The following is a 19,767-nucleotide window of genomic DNA, read 5'->3' as shown; positions in this document are numbered from 1 at the left end:
GGCCTGTGTTGTGTTCCTATTCCTGCAAAGTGTCTGGTGGGGAATCCATTCTACCTATTGCTATGTTTTTGGAACCTCTCATTGACTAATTTACTATTTCTTGGGAAAGAAAGGCAAAATAAAAACTAACAGTAGAAATAATTTAAATTGAATGTTTCTTAGTCAGAAGGCTCCTTCCTGTAAGGTACTGAGATCCGTTGGTTAATGATAGTTATGTATGGAAGCTGGGAATCAGATATATATTATACAAAAATCCAACAGTAGGGCCCTAATTACAGACAAGTTAATGTTCCACAAATTGCAATCTATACTAAACTGAGAATGCGGTACTTAAAACAAATTGCTGTTTTGGAACCATCAGGGCATGCCCACTAAGGGTATGGCATTTATTTATATATCCCCTTTTTCTGATGCTTATGTGCTATTCAGGGTGGCTGGATAACAATTAAAAGCAATAATAAAATGCAATGAAATTCCAGAACAATGATAATGTAATAAAGCCAGATAGCTGCAACAGATAAAATAAAGACATCAAATAAGACATACCCATCTGATAAAGCAAAAGCCTGGCTGGACAAGTTCTTTGCCATGTGGTGAAATGCTGTTAAAGAAGGTGCCAACCTAGTCTCCCAGGACAGAGAATTCCATAGTTCAGGTGTGGATACAGAAAATGCCTTTTCTCTTATTCCCATCAACCACACCTCTAGTTGGGCATAGAGGGGCCTTTCCTTCAGATCTTAGGGTGTGGGTGGGCTGGTATGGGAGGAGGTAGTCTCTCAGATTTTCTGGGCCTAAGCCATTTAGTATTTTAAAGGTCATTACTAACGCTTTGAATTGTGCATGGAAACTAACTGGTAACCAGTGCAGCCCTTGCAGGACAGGTGCAATATGATCCCTGTAAGGAAGGGCCCATCAGCATTCCCACTGCTGCATTATGGACCAGTTGCATTTTCTGAAGCCTCTTCAGCAGTAGCCCCATGTAGAGTGCATTGCAATAATGAAATCCATATGGCATGCCCAAAGAAGAAAAATGCTTGATAGCTTTCATACATTGTCAAAGTGTTGGTATGTTAACTTCATCCATATTAAAATAGAACAAGGTACAGCAGAAAGTCATGGTTCTTTATTAAGATTAATTAATCCTGAGTAACTGTTATCACTAGGTTCTGTAGTCTCAATCTTATAGGGTGGATTTAGAATCTCCATCACATACCTGCCTTTCTACTTTTTATTGTTTTGATTGTGAGTACAAAATGCGGGCTAGAGTGTGTTGAGGGGTAACTACTCTGAATTAAGTTGTCTTGAGCATGAACTGTAAGACAAGTTGGATAGGTTTTTTTGAAGTAAGTTTACCTTTGTTGCTAAGGCGTTATTGCTGGAATAATTGAGTGGTGATTGAAACAAAACCTCACTGACAGTCTTGAAAGTCACTTCTAATATAATTATGGAAAGCATATTCCTTTGTACATGGATCAGTTCTTGTAGCTAAGTAGTTTTCAGTTATAGTGCCTGAATTCAGGTGTGAATGATGGATGACAGTTATAACAGCTACTTTTCCTCCCCTCTACTGCTACTTCAAAGTAATCTCACACACACATATACACCTCTACACCTCCTTCAGTGATCATAATCAGTCAGGGTTCACAATACCGTATGTAATGAATGATATTATAGCCAAACAAATTTAGCTATTGCTAGTGTCACTAAAGGCAAATAAATCCCATTTAAAATGCGGGCAATGCTTTCAGTACTGATATGAACAACCCTAGCCAATCGAGGACTGCTAACAGTTGGAACACTTTTGCAGCAACCCATAAAAACATCCCTGAAAGTGGTCCATTTGTGCTGATGAAAACATTTCATGAAATGGCCATCCTCTTCTTCCCCCACCCTTTCCCCTCAGTTTTAGCACCCTGATGCTTTGGAAGATAATGTGAAATATATATCTTAAATCAAAATGGGGGGTTTTATATGGGAGCAGTATAAAAAGAAATTGCATGTTTTCTAGTTCCTCTTGAACCATTTAATAGGTTATCAAAAGGCTGATTAATAGGTAGCATAAGTTTAGATAAATATGGCTAAATTAAATATGTGCAAATTATGTATGCAAAAGAAGAAAGACAAATGTATAATTTTCAAGGAAATTGATATGGCTTTAGTAACTTTTAGAATAAGAGTTGGTTCGAAAGATAGTCATATAACCAGACTTCCTGAAATTTAATCTGCTGATCTCTGCTGCTTTTGAATCTTTTAAATCACAGTTCTTAAAAGATAGCCATTTACTGACCAAGTTTCCATTGCTAAAAGAAGTTAGACTTGAATCAAAGACGTGGCAGGCACATAGTTCTTTAATGCAGATTTCATTTGGCGTCAGACCTGATTATGTGTCTTTGTAAATCTCCTTTGCAGCACCAATTTCTCCATAATATATTCACTTGTACGTGTGAAATAGGGGTGACAAGAAGCAACAGTACTCCTGACTGCTTGGTCACACTTCAGCATTCTTGAAATTCCGCAGACCAGGCTGCTCTTGCTAATTATATGGAACCTGATTTATCTTTTGAGCAGCAGCCAAAGATGGCAGCAAAGAAGAGCAGGGCAATGATGGCCGTTAAGAATGAAGCTATCACTACCAGTCCACCAAGAGCCCAATTATCTGTCATAATACGAGTTTTCAGATCTTCCAGCATTTGAGAAACAGTTTGCATTGCAGCTGATGTTGACAGGCCCTGGAAAATTAAACAGACATGGAGGAAATTAGCTACTTATTTACGTGCTTAATTGACAAGATTCTTATCTGGCCCTTTAATACAAATATTTCCAGGGTGGCCAACAAGACTAAAACAATAAAACAAGAACGCACAAAACACCACTAAAATAAGAACAACAGGTTCAATTGCTGTGTAAAAGTAATATCACCCAAACAGTCTTGAATTAGAGGGAGGCTAGAGGAGGCCTGGCTCCCTTAGCTGCTGTTCTTAAAGGGCACATTGGGGCAAATAATCCTAACTTCACATGTATGTTGATGGGGTCTGAGGTGGCACTGCCTGACCAGAAAAGAGGTTTTGGGATTGTGGTGGATAGCTCAATGAAAATGTCAACACAGTATGCAGCTGCTGTGAAAAAGGCAAATTGGGCATAATTAGAAAAGGAATCAAAAACAAAACTGCCAATATAATAATGCCTATATATAAATCTAAAGTGTGACCACACTTGGAATACTGTGTACAGTTCTGGTCACCACACCTACCAAAGGATAATGTAGAGTTGGAAAAAGACAGTACAGGGCAACCAAAATGAGTAAGGGGCTGGAGCAACTCCCCTTCAAGGAAAGGTTGCACTGTTTGGGGGTGTTTAGCTTAGAGAAAAAAGTGAATGTGGGGGGTGGGGCATGATAGAGATGTATAATATTATGCATGGTGTGAAGAAAGTGGGTCTCATTTAATACTAGAACCCATAAAGCTGAGTTGTGGGAGATTCAAGACAGTTAGAAGGAAGTACTTCTTTATACAGCGCATAGTTTAACTGTGGAATTTGCTACCGCAAGATGTAGTGATGGCTACCAACTTGGACAGCTTTATAAGGAGATTAGACAGATTCATGAAGGATAAGGCTATCAGTGGCTACTAGTTATGATAGATATATATTACCTCCAGTATCAGAAGCAATATGCCTCTGTACACCAGTTCCTGGCGAACATGAGTGGGAGGGTGCTGTTGCACTCATGACCTGCTTGTGGGCTTCCTGTGGGTATCTGGTTGTCCACTGTGAGAACAGAGTACTGGATAGGTAGATATTTGGTTTGATGCAGCTTGGTTCCTTAAGGATACAGGGTACTGTGATTTGGCGAAATTTAGTGAGAGTCAGGGGATTTGTAGATTTCATTAAGAGCTCTGCTACCTTCTCTCTCTCCCCCCCCCCCCAATCCAGATTATCTCAGTATACTGTATTAGAGGGTTAAAAGCCTGGGAAAATAAAAAAAAAAAAGATCTTTGCCTGGCACTGAGAGATGCAAGTTTCAGCTTGTTACCTGTTGTTGCTGTTGGCTTCTCAGAGATACAGACACACACCGTTCTACCCTTATTCTTGTAAAACTGTAACTCTTCTGGCTATTCAAAGATATAAGGAGGGTTCACACGTTACTTGTAAATGCTGCCTGATTGCTCCTGAACCTGCAGAACTTTCGTCTATGGTTTGTTTAATGCAGGGGTGCAGAATCATTTTTGGGTGGGGTGGCCAAATTGCCACTCACTGGGCCTTCCAGGAGCCAGATGATATTGCCCCCTGCACATTTTGCCCTTTTCGGCACAGAGTCCCTGGCTTTGCATCATGCACACCATCCTAACTGAACCATTATGCACCATGCAGCAAAAGAATGACTCCTCCTCCCAGCACTGGCCAAGTCTCCAGCTTTGCACAGTGTCCCTGTGGTGGTCCTTCACAAAAGGACTTGGCTTGTGCTGGGAAGAGCACCCGGTCCTCCCATGCTGGCAGTATCCTCTGCCACCCAGATCCCTGCTGTTATCTCCGATCTAAGATTGGAGATAACAATGGGGATTCCTCCAGGGGGATTTGTCTAGGCGAAGCTCCATCTCCGGGTGCAGGGGGGACCCAAGGGGGCTCTGCAGGCTGGACACGGTTTAATGTGATGTCCCTGGTTTAGTGTGTGACGTGTGAATTCGGACCTCTGGCATGTGTCTCTCAAGCCAGAGAAATAACCCACAATATGTTGTTGGGTTATTTCTTTGGCTTGTTGGGCAGAGGTCCAGGCTCTCATGTTATGGTAAACAAACCATGGATGCTGCAAGCAGGAGTGATCAGGCAGCATGCATTGTTACAGCTCTGGATGTCTTCAGTGGATAATCCTCATCTCCCATTGTGTTTTGTACATAAAATACTTTGAAATGGAAAAGATACTATGCCATTCTAAATGGAGGAAGTTCATTTTAGTTAGGGTATGTGCCTTGAGAAATCTAGGTGCCTGCCTGCCTGAAGTAATATTTGCAACCTGTTAAATTAACAGTCACCAGAAATGAGTGTATACTTGCATTTCTCATAAAGTGTGTTCAGGCTTGTTATGTATAACATACCTGGCTGATCTGGAGAACATGATTGTATCCCAATATAATGTCGTGGTAACCACTAGAATAAGTGTTCAAAATAGGGTAAGGAAATTAATGGAGGACTGATTATTAGCTATCATGGACTGCCCCAAACTAGCAATTAAGTATAGGAAACAATACTCCACTACTGTTCTGTGCACCATTACTCTATAACACCCAGAAATGGCTTCTGTTGAACATAGGCTAGATGGGCTGTTCTTTATTGTTTTCCCTCCCTGCAGTTAACAATAGTAAAAGCAGTGTAGCCAAATGGTTGTGTTCAGCAGAATTACTTATAGCTTACTTACAGATTTCCATACAATGCCGGCGGGGGGGGGGGGGGGTTCAGCATGAAATTTCTCCCATTTGGTATAATGGATAAGAACTCATCTTGATGCTGTACATTAGTTCAACAAAGGTCCTGTGAAGTGCTGAGTATTTCAGTCGTTGTGGGTTCTTTCAATTCTAAAGGCCCTGTTAGAAACTTCCAAAGTAACTGGCTCAAATTAATAACATGGCTACTTAAACCCTCATAGGATTGTAGAGGACTGAGCTCTCCAATCATCTTTCAGGTTGAATTGCTTACAGGCCTATTGTTATGACATCTAAATAAAACCTGACATCTCTTAGGAAGCAGCTTGTATTTTTAATTCCCCGGCTATGTTCTGTTCTCAATGAAAGGACGTGTGTATTATTCCCTCACTTTGCATTTGCTGCTATGCAGAAAGATTGAAGTAATTGGAGAGCAGGGAGAATGAAACATCAGCTAAATTTTAGAATGTCTGTATCTAGTCTTGCTTTCTGTATTTTGTCCTAATGCTGCATGGAACAAGCAGGGATTAGGGAGAATGTAACTCATTTCTCCCACACAAAGCCATGCTCAGTTTGAATCTCTGAGACACGCTCCAGTTGTCATTTGTCTGCACCAACAGCAAAAATATTTAGATAATGCTTCCTTGTTGGAATAAAAGCAATTTGTTTTTGCAAGGTCATTTACACATTAGTCTGTTTAAATGTAGAAGCAACAAAGAACCTCCTAGAAAGTTCTTCTGTAAGCCTACAGGACCTTTATGGTGGTGTGCAAACTACTTCCCATAACATGACGACAGCTGCAAACCACTTCCCATAACATGACAGCAGGCAACCACATAAATAACTTCGAAATGGTACCCAAGACCGGATAAGATAGGCAGATAGTTGCTTATTATTCTAATATATTTTTGAAATGTAGGAATGGAGAAGGATTCTGTTCTCACCTGAAGCTGTGTGTAGCTTCTCTGAAACTCTACCAAGCACAGTCTGCCTGTTGGGAAGACCTTTTTTAGTTGTGTGCATAGTAAATGTATAATATCTAATATATCTGTTTGTACTTTAGCAAATTATTAACGCAGCCAGTAGATTTTTCCCCGTCTCTACAGAAGTTTCTGGGAGGCTGAGTCTTATCTGAAAGCTTGAATTGCTGAGGTTTCATTTTATCCATGATTAAAGCTCAGTAAGTTGGAGCACTTAGTTCTCTTAGTTGGAGAAGGTACATCAGAGAATATGTAAATTAAAACATTGTTTTTTCAATTTGCAAGGAATATGTATTATGGTCTCTAGACCAGCTTTCCCCCACCTGTTACCCTCCAGATGTTTCAGAATTCAACTTGCATTAGCCCCAGCCAGCATGGCCAATGGTCAGGAATGTTGGGAATTGTAGTTCAAAATATGTGGAGGGTACCAAATTGGGGAAGGCTGCTTTAGACTATCAATCTGGCTGTGTGTTACAGAAGTTGATAGGATAAGGGTGGGGCTTATAGGTGGATGTTTTGCACAATGCAGAAATAAGAATTGCCTTGGTAGATAGCCAATGGTCTATCTACCACTGCTTCCAACAGTGGCCCCTGCCAGGTAGATACCCTTGGAAATCTTACAACCAGAGTATGGTGGAGATGATGACCAACCCTTCTTGTTTGGCCCCTCGTCATATGATAACTGGATGCCATTCTGTTTAGCAGTCATGACTAACAGCCATTGATAACCTAACCTTTGGAGTTTTGTAACCTCCTTTTAAAAGTGCAAGTGCATTTAACCTCATCTTGTGGCAGTGAATTCCATAAACGTATACACTGTATGAAGGAATATTTCTTTTTGTTTGTCTCAAGACCACTGGTAGTCAAATTTATTGGATGACCCCAAGTGTAGTGTGTTTAAAGAGAATAATTTTTCAACTCACTGCACATACTATAAAAATTTCTTTTCCGTCCTTCCTTACAGTGCAGTTCTATGCATATCTAGTCAAAAATAGGTCCCACTGAATTCAGTGGGGCTTGCCCATAAGTAAGTGGGTATAGGATTGCAGTCATATATATATATATATATATATATATATATATAATCAAAAAGCGCTAGTCACTTCAGCCTTTCATCCTAAGAAATGCTCAACTCCTCTGAGCACTTCAGTTGTCCTAGTTCTGTTCTGTCTCCAGCTGTGATATCTTGTGATGGGTCAAAACTTGTATGCCGTATTTCAGATGTGGCCATACCACGTGATTATACAGCATCATAATGCCACTACTTTTATTTTCAATTCCTTTCCTAATAATTCCTGACACTTCATTAATTTTGTTTGGTTTTGCTGCAGCACATTGAGTTGACACCTTTCATGAACTATAATCCCAGGACCTTTCCTGAATATTTACAGCAAACTTAAACTGCATCATTGTATAGGTAAAATTAAGATATTTTGTCTCAGCAAGCATCTTTTTGCAAGTATTCTGAATCTCGCTAACAATTCTCTTGCCCCTTTCACTTGTTCAGAAAGATCTGTTTGAAGCCCCCTCACAGTCTGACTGGAGTTCTAGCCTCCAGAATAATTCAGTGTGCACCATCTGCAGCCTTTTGTTCAATCCAGAGGCTCATTATTTCTTGAAGTAAACCTTTTGAAAAACTATAACTGTAGTTGTCCCATTACTATACTTCAAGCTCCATAAATCTCATTTGTCCAATTAGCCTGAGCAACAACAAAACATTTTATTAATTGGAAATCTGGATAAATGAGATTGTAAGTGCTACTTAAGACTGTGTTGACATACGTTGGGGGTGAGTGAGGGGTCAGATAGGAGTCCTGGATAGCCTTGGCTGAGTTTGGGGACATAACATAGGAATACTGAAATGATCTCATTTTGGAAATTTGCATTCTTTGTTTTAGAGAGCTGTGTTGTCTTGCCATGTCAATGTCCTTGTATGTTAAGGCTGTCAATGGATATTGACAAAGTGAGATAGGCTAATTTATGCACAGTTGACAAGGACTGGGGGCAGGGGAAATAATACTAAGGAAGAAGAACCTATTCGTGCAGTTGAGAGGCATCAAAAAAGGGGGAAAATGCAAAAGCAGTACACAAAAGGGTGGGGAGACAATATCTGCCCCTTGGCAACGTAATTCTCTCACTTTTTACTGTTGAACTGACACTTGTCAGTGTCCTCTTCCAATTCAACACTTCACCGAGTCTCCACCAAGTCCAGAAAGGGGAGATATTGGCTTCCCTACCTTTTCGTGGGGGCAATGGGAGCCAAAAGTGGATGAGGATGACATAGACCAGGACACTGACAGAATGGGAAAATTAGGCAAAAATCATAGCAGAGCAGTAGAACATGGGAGAATTTAGCAGTGTCCCCAGCAGTTGTCAGTCTGTCCTGCGCACTTACACAAGAGCAACAGTAAGACCCCCCCCCCCCCGATGAACAGAGCAGTTACTGCTGCGGTTACTGCAGAAACTGCTCTGAAAAGGAGCCATGAAAAGCGCGGAGCCAATATCTCCCATTTCTGGACTTGCTGGAGACTTGGGGAAGTGTTGAAAGGGAAGAGGACAAGTGTCAGTTCAGCGCTTAAAAATTAGAGGATAACATTGCAAAGTGGGAGATATTGTCTCCACCCTTGACGCATTAACTGCTCTCACATTTATTCCCCTTTCTCAGTGCTTCTCTACTGCGTGAATAGGTTCCTCCTCTTCCTTAGTATTTTCCTCTGTCCTTGTCAACTGTGTGCAAATTAGCCTATCTGCAGCCTCACCATGTCAATTTCTTTGTATGTTACCTGCTCCACTTCTGGCTCCTGTTGACAGTTGCAACATACAAGGACATTGACAAGGCAAGACCACATATTGGACAGTGAAAGTGCGCTGTTGCACACTTGTGAAAGAACAGGAAAAATAATTTAAAAATAATTACGAATATGTTTGCACCTAGTGTGTTTTTTTTAAGGTGGTGAGAAACTGATGGTCCCTCCAAAGTGCTGTTTGGGCGTCAATGGAGGGGCAATCACTGGCAAGGGAGGCTGGAGGCAGCACTGGTGAGATCGTGAAGAGCAGCATGGGATTTTTGCTGCTCTTGCCAAGTGGTTCTGTAGCTGATCCCAGCAACCCACGATAAAATCGCTCTCCTGGGTTTGGATGACATGGCAACCCACCATGGCTGGCTGCCCATGGTGGGTTGTCATGTCAGGCAAGCCCTGCCAATGTATAATAAATGGTGACAAAGAGCCAAACAATACTTTTCTTTTTTTCTAATTGGCAACCCCAGGTGACTGCTTGGAAGAGGGTACTTAATCCTTTCTTTGCGTGGCCTTTCTCTGATATAAACCATATATCTGCCTTCCCCCACCCCAGCAAGCTGCTATTAGCTTTGTGGGGATTAGGGGGAAAGACAGTACAGTTGCTGGGCGTGGGAGAAAAGAGTTAACCATCCCCTTCCAGCTCACCCCTGCCCCAATTTTCAAAGCAGCCACCTGGGACTGCTAATTTTTTTAAGACTGTAGAGGATCCTAATTACTGATCTCCCATGTCGCATTTAATTTGACCCTAACACATTGAATGCATTTGTGCAGACTTAGGACACAGAATGTCTCTATAATGCACTCCATAGTCGAATTAAAATGCTAGATAATAGAAAACATAGTTATATAATTGTACTGTGTTATCTTGTTCGTATATTTGTGCCAGCAATGCATGTTTAAAGAAGCAACTGTGTTTGAAGTCAAGTTAATCTTGGCCTGTGTCTGTATGATTGCTGTATCTGCTTTCCCATCCCTGCCCTTCTGACAAGGAGTGGCTCTTGAAAAAGAACACACCCAGAATAAATATGCTGGTGGCCTTTAATCACTCTGCAGTTTTTTTAAAAACAGTAACAGGAGTTACCATCTGCTCACAGGCCAAGCAGAAAGGCTCTAGGAATAAGTTCAGTGTTGGTTTAATGCAGGCCTGCATAATTAGTGGTCCAGCAAGCCAAAACAGAACAGCAGTCCTTCGTGGCAGCTCACCTGGGGCTTGATAAATCTGGTTTTGAAGCCTGCCTTGGACTGCAAAGACTGGAAGGAGTTGAGCAGGCCACAGTACATAATGATGGACTGCATGCAGCTTTGTGGTTCAACAGGTTGTTCAGTCTTGGCTTAAAGCATACAATGCTACATGTTAAACTGCTGAACCAAAACATCTAAGATTTGTTAACCTATTCAAGGTTACAGAATCATAGTATATCATAATATATCACTAGGAACCTGTAAGATTGTCTGTGTAGTGCGGGAAGTAACCCAGCCCATAAGACTGCTTCCTACAGATGTTACTAGACCTGCCAGTAATATACAAATAGGCCTACAGTATTGCATGTCATGAGCAATCTAACACTCATGTGGTAGTGCTTTATTAAATAAGTGTATTATTACCTAGTCTTAATATAGTTTACTAATGTAACTTGACTCCTCATATGGAGGCAACAGTCCTGAAACATATACTGTCCTAAGTGTTCTAACAAAGATGCTAAGTGTTAGCATGTTTTTTTTTCCTCTAGTATTGTTTTCCTACATATAACATGCAAGTCCTAAGTTTTGTTGCCCAAAGGGATAGAGAAAGGGATTTAGCGTCTATTGTTGGAAATATAGCTGACACCAAGTTTATACTACCCTGCTCTGAAAATTTTCCCTGCTTTCTTACTCTTTGTTACTACTGTGTATGGCAGGGGTGGGCAGAAGGTAGATTTGAATCTACTGCTAGAGCTGTCTGTGATTTTCCACTCCCGCATGTTTAACAATAGCAGCAACAAAATGACTTCCCAACCACACCTTGAAAGTATACTGCTGAAATATAGAGAGCTTTGGATATTGGGCGGTATAGAAATGGAATGAAGGAAGGAAGCAAGCAAGAATGGATTTCTTGTGTAAAGACTGTAAGCTCCATTCAGTTCTGGTACTCAAAACAAGTTCCTGGGCTCAGGATTTTTTAATTGTAAGTGTATGTCTTTTGAATCAGGCTCCATTTGGTGGATTTTGGGGTTCTAAAGTAGATTCTGCTAGCCTGAGGCCTGCCTGCTCTTGGTTTATGGTCTCCAGGGAGAGCAATCCTGTGACCACTAGACAGTGTGTAGAGGGCCATAGGATTTCTCAGTTACTGGGAACCAAGGTTGGAACCAGCGCTCCTTCGGCGGTTGCCAGGAGCCATGCTCCTTGCCCCCTCCCCAGCCTCCTCATAGGTGGCATGGTTCTTGCCTGTCTCTGTGTTCAGAAATGCAGCGTGGAGTGGGTGAATAGGGGGCATTCCCAGGAGAGGGGAGGAGACTGCAGAAGCCACTGCGGCTTCCTATGCGCTGTGCCACCTCCCCCTTCCTACTCCGACATGCCCCGGCTAAACAGCCGAAATTGCCCATCTAGCTACAAAAGCATGGCGGGCGGAGCGTCGTGGAGAGGATCCCGTCCATGCTCTTTCTGCCCTTCATAGGATAGTCAGCCTCCTCTGAGTTTGAAGGTGGTTGACTATCCCGATAGGTCTACGCTCGTGATTCCCTTGCTGACACCATTTCTAATGTTCCTACTGAAGTTGCGATTGCAAGAACATTTGCACAATAAAGTCAAGCGTGTTAAACTAGATGCTCCAGTCTTGCAAAAGCTAAGGGAGGGACGTTGTGCAAATCTTTCAGGTTACCGGAATGCTCTCGTCAGTGGGTGAATCTGGCAAGTGTGGTCTTCCTCTTGGTGGGGCAGGATAGCAATACTCATGCTGTCTACCTAAAAACAAGACTATGAGGAACTTTTCACAATTTGTTGTCATTTCTGAAATATGATGGCAAGGGAAGAATATCCTTCAGTTGCCCTTTGCAAGTTTTTAAACTTTAAAGGTCGTTAGACCTCATGCTAAACAGAGTAAGATAATACTTAAACAATAACTGTTCTTTGCCCAATAGGTACTTTCTGATTATTCTGTCTCTCTGAGCACTACTGTCCGTTATTTAATAATCACTATGACTCTTATACAGTAGGGCTGGTCTACACTGGCTAAATACTTCCCTTCTGGAAAAGAAGTTATGAATTAAGGTGAGATCCTTCAGATAATCCTTTGCTTTCTGTTTGTGATATGCTACAGTCTTGACAATCTGGGCTAATCTAATCTTTAAAATGGGAAGGTCCCTAAGTAGAGGGGCTTGATTATAGATGACCTTGATGCTGCCTTTAGTATAACACTTGGGGAAGAATCCAGTGTTAGTCCTATATAGAGTCAATCCATTGAAATGAATGGGGCTTAAGTTACTTGTGACTAACTTAAGTTCATTCATTCCAGTGGGTCTGTTCTAAGTAGGACTAACATTGGATAATACCCATGGGCAGTTCATACAGTAGAGTAGACTAATTGTGGCAATAAGCTCTCCCCCTTTCTGCTTCCACTTACACATGTTGGGCTCCATTGCTTCTGCCTTGTACACATGTAACTCTCTTTGAGGTTCAGTGGAGCAGAAACCAAATATACAAAGGCTCTGCCTGTCTGGAAAAGGATTTACTTTCAGCGATAAACTGTACCTAGGCAGTTCATTCCTGGCTTTGCTTTTGCTCTACCGTTTGTCATAATCCCATTGCCCAGCTGCTGCACACATTTCCTGAATTAACACTGCCCTCACTGTAGCTTGTGAGCTCTGTGTGTATACAAGTACACTTTAAACTTCAAGCCCCAGTGAATGGGGTGAAGAATTGAACCTTCCCTCTTTTGGCACCCCTTCTATGGGTAATGTATAAAAAATTGTGAAATTAGAGTTTGTCATCATCCCCCCTGTTTTTGGAAAGCCAGTACCTGTAGGAGAGCCACCATCCAGGAAGAGGGAGTGCCTGCTGCTTGCTGCTGCTGCAGTCACCGCCACCACCACTCTTCTTGTGGGCTTCTGCCTGGCAGACCACCACTCCCTGCAGGACCAGGCCCCCAGATACTGAGCCAGCTGCTGCTGACTGTCGCCACCTGTTCCTCCTGGAGGGAGCATATAAGCTGGCTGGCAGAGGTGGCTTGGGAGAACCAGTATTGGTAAAGGGGATGTTTTGTTTTGATTTTTGTTTAACTGTTGGTGGGGGGTGGGTGTTTTGGGTGTTTTGTTGTGTTTTTAGGGGTGGGTAGCCTGCCTGATAGGCGGAAGACTTCATGGATCACTGCCTTGTTGTGGCAAAGGGGTTTGCGTGACTCAGTGAAGCCATAAGCTATGCCGTGCAGGGCCACCCAAGACGGACAGGTCATGGCAGAGAGTTCTGACAAAATGTGGTCCACTGGAGAAGGAAATGGCAACCCACTCCAGTATTCTTGCCAAGAAAACCCCATGGAACGTATCACAAGGCTAAAAGATACGACGCCAGAAGATGAGCCCCTCAGGTCAGAAGGTGTCCAATATACTACTGGGGAAGAGCAGAGGGAATTTCCAAGTAGTGCCAGAAAGAGTGAAGCAGCTCTGCCAAAGCCGAAAGGACACTCAGCTGTGGATATGTCTGGTGGTGAAAAGAAAATCCAATGCTGTAAAGAACAATATTGTTTAGGAACCTGGAATGTAAGATCAATAAATCAAGGTAAGCTGGAGGTGGTCAAACATGAGATGGCAAGATGGAACATCGACATCTTGGGAATCAGTGAACTAAAATGGACAGGCATGGGCAAATTTAATTCAGGTGACCATTATATCTACTACTGTGGGCAAGAATCCCTTAGAAGAAATGGAGTAGCACTCATAGTCAGCAAAAGGGTGGGAAAAGCAGTACTGGGGTACAATCTCAAAAATTATAGAATGATCTCAGTACGAATCCAAGGCAAACCATTCAACAACACAGTAATTCAAGTCTATGCCCCAACCACTGAGGCCGAAGAAGCTGAGGTTGATCGGTTCTAGGAAGACCTACAACACCTTCCAGAACTAACACCAGAAAAAGATGTCCTCTTCATCATAGGGGATTAGAATGCTAAAGTAGGAAGTCAAGAAATCACCGGGATAACAGGCAAGCATGGCCTTGGTGTACAAAATGAAGCAGGACAAAGGCTAAGAGAGTTTTGCCAAGAGAACACACTGATCATAGCAAACACTCTTTTCCAGCAGCACAAGAGGCGACTCTACACATGGACATCACCAGATGGTCAATATCGAAATCAGATTGATTATGTCCTTTGCAGCCAAAGTTGGAGAAGCTCCATACAGTCAGTAAAAACAAGACCTGGAGCTGACTGAGGCTCAGATCATGAGCTGCTTCTTGCAAAATTTCGGCTGAAATTGAAGAACGTAGGGAAAACCACTAAACCATTCAGGTATGACCTAAATCATATCCCTTATGAATATACAGTAGAGGTGAGGAATAGATTTAAGGGATTAGACCTGATAGACAGAGTGCCTGAGGAACTATGGACAGAGGTCCGTAACATTGTTCAGGAGGCAGCAACGAAATCCATCCCAAAGAAAAAGAAATGCAAGAAAGCCAAGTGGCTGTCTGATGAGGCTTTACAAGTAGCTGAGCAAAGAAGGGAAGCGAAAAGCAAGGGAGAAAGGGGAAGATATATCCAACTGAATGCAGAGTTCCAGAGAATAGCAAGGAGAGACAAGAAGGCCTTCTTAAATGAACAATGCAAAGAAATCGAGGAAAACAACAGAATGGGAAAGACTAGAGATCTTTTCAAGAAAATTGGAGATCTCAAGGGAACGTTTTGTGCAAAGATGGGCATGATAAAGGACAAAGAAGGCAGGACCTAACAGAAGCAGATGAGATTAAGAAGAGGTGGAAAGAATACACAGAAGATCTATACAGGAAAGATCTGAATGGCCCTGATAGCCATGATAGTGCGGTCACTGAACTTGAGCCGGACATCCTAGAGAGTGAAGTCAAGTGGGCCTTAGGAAGCATTAGTAACAACAAAGCTGGCGGAGATGACAGTATTCCAGCTGAGCTATTTAAAATCCTAAAAGATGATGCTGTTAAAGTGCTGCACTCAATATGCCAACACATTTGGAACACTCAACAGTGGCCACAAGATTGGAAAAGGTCAGTTTACATTCCAATTCCAAAGAAGAGCAATGCCAAAGAGTGTTCAAACTACCATACAATTACGCTCATTTCACATGCCAGCAAGGTGATGCTCAAAATCCTACAAGCTAGGCTTCAGCAGTATGCGAACCGAGAACTACCGGAAGTACAAGCTGGGTTTCGAAGAGGCAGAGGAACTAGAGATCAAATCGCCAACATTCGGTGGATCATGGAGAAAGCAAGTGAATTCCAGAAAAACATCTATTTCTGCTTCACTGACTACGCTAAAGCCTTTGATTGTGTGGATCACAACAAACTGTGGCAAATTCTGAAAGAGATGGGGGTACCAGACCACCTTATTGTCTCCTGAGAAACCTGTACGAGGGTCAAGAAGCAACAGTAAGAACCGGACATGGAACAACCGATTGGTTCAAAATTGGGAAAGGAGTACGACAAGGCTGCATATTGTCGCCCTGCTTATTTAACTCATATGCAGAGTACATCATGAGAAACACCGGGTTGGATGAATCACAGGTTGGAATTAAGATTGCCGGGAGAATTATCAACAGCCTCCGATACGCAGACGATACCACCGTAATGGCAGAAAGAGAAGAGGATCTACAGAGCCTCTTGTTGAGGGTGAAAGAGGAGAGTGCAAAAGCTGGTTTGAAACTCAACATTAAAAAAACGAAGATCATGGCATCTGGCCCCATCACTTCCTGGCATATAGAAGGGGAAGAAATGGAAGCAGTGACAGATTTTATTTTCTTGACTCCAAGATCACCGCAGACGGTGACTGTAGCCATGAAATTAAAAGACGCTTGCTCCTTGGGAGGAAAGCTATGGCAAACCTAAACAGCATAGTAAGAAGCAGAGACATCACCTTGCCAACAAAGGTTCGTATAATCAAAGCTATGGTTTTCCCAGTAGTAACGTATGGCTGTGAGAGCTGGACTATAAGGAAGGCTGAGCGCCGAGGAATGGATGCTTTCGAACTGTGGTGCTGGAGAAGACTCTTACGAGTCTCCTGGACTGCAAGGAGGTCAAATCAGTCCATCCTAAAGGAAATCAACCCTGAGTGTTCATTGGAAGGACAGAGACTGAAGCTGAAGCTCAAATATTTTGGCCACCTAATGCGAAGAGAAAACTCACTGGAAAAGCCCCTGATGCTGGGCAAGACTGAAGGCAAAAGGAGAAGGGGATGGCAGAGGATGAGATGGCTAGATAGCATCACTGATGCAATGAATATGGACTTGAGCACACTCCGGGAGAGAGTGCAGGACAGGAAGGCCTGGTGTGGTATGGTCCATGGGGTCACGAAGAGTCGGACACGACTTAATGACTGAACTACAACAGCCTGCCTGATAGGTGGAAACAAGGGGGCATGTGTCCACCTGATGGAGGCAGTGGGGGGAGTGGCAGTAGGGGCCAGACTATACTGAGGCTGGGCGTCAGGTGCTGGCGGAGCACTAGGGGCAGGCCATGCCGGGTAAGGGGAACAAGGGAGAGATGTGTAGTATCTGTTCCCTGCTCCGGGCCTGTCCAGAGCCCAAGGGATGGCTGGGGGAGGCGTGATTCCATCTTTTGGCCTTCGTTTGCTGCTCTGCAATGCCAGGTCTGTTACTCGGAAAACATCCCTCATCCATGACATGATCCTGGATGAGGGTGCAGACCTGGCATGTATTACGGAGACCTCGCTGGCTGAGGCTGCTGCTCCAACTCTGGTGGCCATGTGCCCAGCTGGGTTTTCGTATGCACAGCAGCCTAGGGCTGGGGATTGGGGAGGGGGAGGGGGTGTTATCTACCGAGAGTCCTTGGTCTTCACCAAACCCCCTCTCCAGGAGACCAAGGTTGCTGATTGCACGTACTGGAGTTTGGGCCCAAATGGCAGTCTGGGAATTCTGCTCATGTACCGTCCACTCCGCTGCATGACTGACTCCCTGGCCAAGGTGCTTGAGGTGGTCTCTGATGTGCGTGTGCAATCCCCTAACTTATTGGTGTTGGGGGACTTCAATGTACATTCAGAGGCCATCCTCACAGGGGCACCTCGGGACTTCATGGAGACCATGGCTTCCTGGGAGCTGTACTCTATTCTAACTGGGCCCATCCATGTAGCCAGTCATGCACTAGACCTTGTATTTGTTTCTGGAGAAGCCGGCAGTGATCTTGAAGTCGGGGGTATATCCACCACATCCTTGTCATGGTCAGATCACTATCTGGTGACGTTGGACTTCTCGGTTCCACAACCCCTCCGGAGGGGTGGAGGACCTATTAAAATGGTACGCCCCAGGCGTCTTATGGATTCGAATGGATTCCTGAACGCGCTTGGGGATTCTCTGGAGCACGCAAACGGCCAGTCGGTCAAGGCCCTGGTGGGTGGCTGGAATGCGGCAATCACTGGGCATTAGATTGGGTGGCTCCGAAACGCCCTCTCCCCCTGAACAGGGTTTGAACTGCATCATGATTTAATCTGCGTTTATGAGCCCTGAAACAGGAGGTGAGATGGCTAGAGCGCCGGTGGCGGAAGTCTCACTCCGAAGATGATCAGGCACAGGCTAGAGCTGTATCTTCAGCCTATCATGTGGCGGTGAAGGCAGCAAAGAAAGAATACTATGCTGCCTCTATCGCATCTGCAGAGTGCTGTCCCAGGAGCCTGTTCCAAGTGGTCCGGAGCCTGGTTGGTCCAGTCGCTTCGGAACCGCTGGAGCATTCTAAGGTCTCCTGTGAGGCCTTGGCAAGGCACTTTGCGGATAAAATTGATCGGATTAGGAGTGTTGTTCTGTGCGCTGTGGATACAGTTAGCGAGCGAGAGGCAGCCTGTGGCAAACCGGTTTTGTGGGATCAGTTCCAGCTTCTTCCTTCCGATGAAGTGGACAAGGTGCTTTCATCTGTAAGGCCGACCATCTGCTTACTTGATCCTTGCCCATCTTGGCTCATTATGGGCTGCAGAGAGAGACTGGGTGAGGGGATCAGGGCAGTAGTGAACGCCTCCCTTGAGGAGGGAGTGATGCCATCAGCCCTCAAGGAGGCAGTGATAGGACCGCTCTTAAAGAAGCCCTCCTTGGATCCCCAAGTTTTGAACAACTTTCGCCCTGTCTCGAATCTGCCATTTTGGGGCAAGATCATTGAGCGGGTGGTGGCGATGCCGTTGAAGGCACACATGAAAGAAGCCAATTATCTAGATCCATTTCAGTCGGGCTTCAGGCCTGGGCATGGGACAGAAATGGCCTTGGTCGCTTTGGTGGATGATATGAGGAGGGCTTTGGGTAGGGGCGAATGCTCCTTCCTTGTTCTCCTCGATCTCTCAGCGGCTTTTGATACCATTGACCACGGTACCCTCTTGGACCGCCTGGAGGGGTTGGGCATTGGAGACATCATATTATGGGGGTTCCAGTCCTTCCTCTCCAGCAGGTACCAGAGGGTAGCACTGGGAGAGGAGGTGTCGGACCCATGGCTGCTCATGTGTGGGGTGCCACAGGGTTCCATCCTCTCCCCGATGCTATTTAACATCTATGTGAAGCCACTGGGGACTACCATCGGGAGGTTTGGGGTGCACTGTCATCAATATGTGGATGACACGCAGCTCTGCTTCTCGTTCAAATCTTCACCAGGGTTGGCTGAGGAATCCCTGTCTAAATATCTGGAGACAGTGAGTGGCTGGATGGGGAGATATAAGCTGAAGCTGAACCCTGACAAGACCGAAATACTTCTGGTGGGAGACAAGAGTAGGTTGAGGGATGTTGACCTGGTGTTGAATGGGGCATGGCTACCCTTGAAAGACCAGGTCCGCAGCCTGGGGGTCATTTTGGACTCCCAGCTGTCCATGGGGCTCAGGTGTCAGCCGTGAACCGGACAGCATTGTCCATCTGGTACGGCGGCTGCGCCCCTACCTTCCCGACCATCTGCTCCCATCGGTAGTACATGCCCTGGTCTCCTCTCATCTAGACTACTGTAATGCGCTCTACAAGGGGTTACCCTTGAAGACTGTTCAGAAGCTGCAGCTGGTACAACACAAATTTAATAAAGGCAGCTGCCGGCGTGATCACATCACTCCAGTGCTGAAGAAGTTGCACTGGTTACCAGTTATTTTCCGGACCAAATTCAAGGTGTTGGTTTTGACCTTTAAAACCCTATGTGGTTCTGGCCCAGCCTATCTCAAGGAGTGCCTCCAGCAACACCAGACAGGCCGCTTAACAAGATCAGCCTCAGATGGCCTTCTCTCTGTCCCATTAGCCAGGACAGCTAGACTGGTGAGGACAAGGGAGAGGGCCTTCTCAGTGGTAGCCCCCACTCTGTGGAACTCCCTCCCTAGGGAACTCCACCATGCCCCCTTTTTAATGAGCTTCCGCCATGCACTGAAAACTTGGTTATTCAGGCAAGCATTTG

General features: G+C 44.3%; 2 protein-coding genes across 12 annotated transcripts in view; one reads left to right on the top strand and one right to left on the bottom strand.

Annotated features, from left to right (window-relative positions):
- The window catches only part of RECQL5 (RecQ like helicase 5), a 77,764-nt gene that overhangs the window by 11,037 nt on the left and 46,960 nt on the right, over window positions 1-19,767 (top strand). The window lies entirely within an intron of this gene.
- Window positions 1,566-7,103, bottom strand: LOC146354074 (uncharacterized). Its single transcript, XM_084832902.1, has 5 exons — window positions 7,016-7,103; window positions 6,359-6,471; window positions 4,031-4,109; window positions 3,651-3,836; window positions 1,566-2,729 (listed from the first exon to the last, which is right to left on the bottom strand). Exons 1-5 carry the CDS (start codon window positions 7,101-7,103, stop codon window positions 2,653-2,655), a joined length of 543 nt encoding a protein of 180 aa, XP_084689028.1. The 3' UTR covers window positions 1,566-2,652.

The sequence above is a fragment of the Heloderma suspectum genome, chromosome 2 (genome assembly GCF_057233095.1).
Source record: "Heloderma suspectum isolate Gila_16-S chromosome 2, 16-S_ref, whole genome shotgun sequence".
In the NCBI taxonomy this organism is placed as follows: Eukaryota; Metazoa; Chordata; class Lepidosauria; order Squamata; family Helodermatidae; genus Heloderma; species Heloderma suspectum.
Note: the sequence above shows the minus strand (reverse complement) of the source record. Positions and strands in the feature narration are given on the sequence as shown.

Coding starts and splice junctions, on each gene's coding strand:
- LOC146354074 (XM_084832902.1), bottom strand. CDS start 7,103: ATGACTGCTAAACAGAATGGCATCCAGTTATCATATGACGAGGGGCCA. Junction 6,472..7,015: donor ATCTCCACCATACTCTGGTT/GTAAGATTTCCA, acceptor AATTTGCTAAAG/TACAAACAGATATATTAGAT. Junction 2,730..3,650: donor TATTGCTTCTGATACTGGAG/GTAATATATATC, acceptor TTAATTTTCCAG/GGCCTGTCAACATCAGCTGC.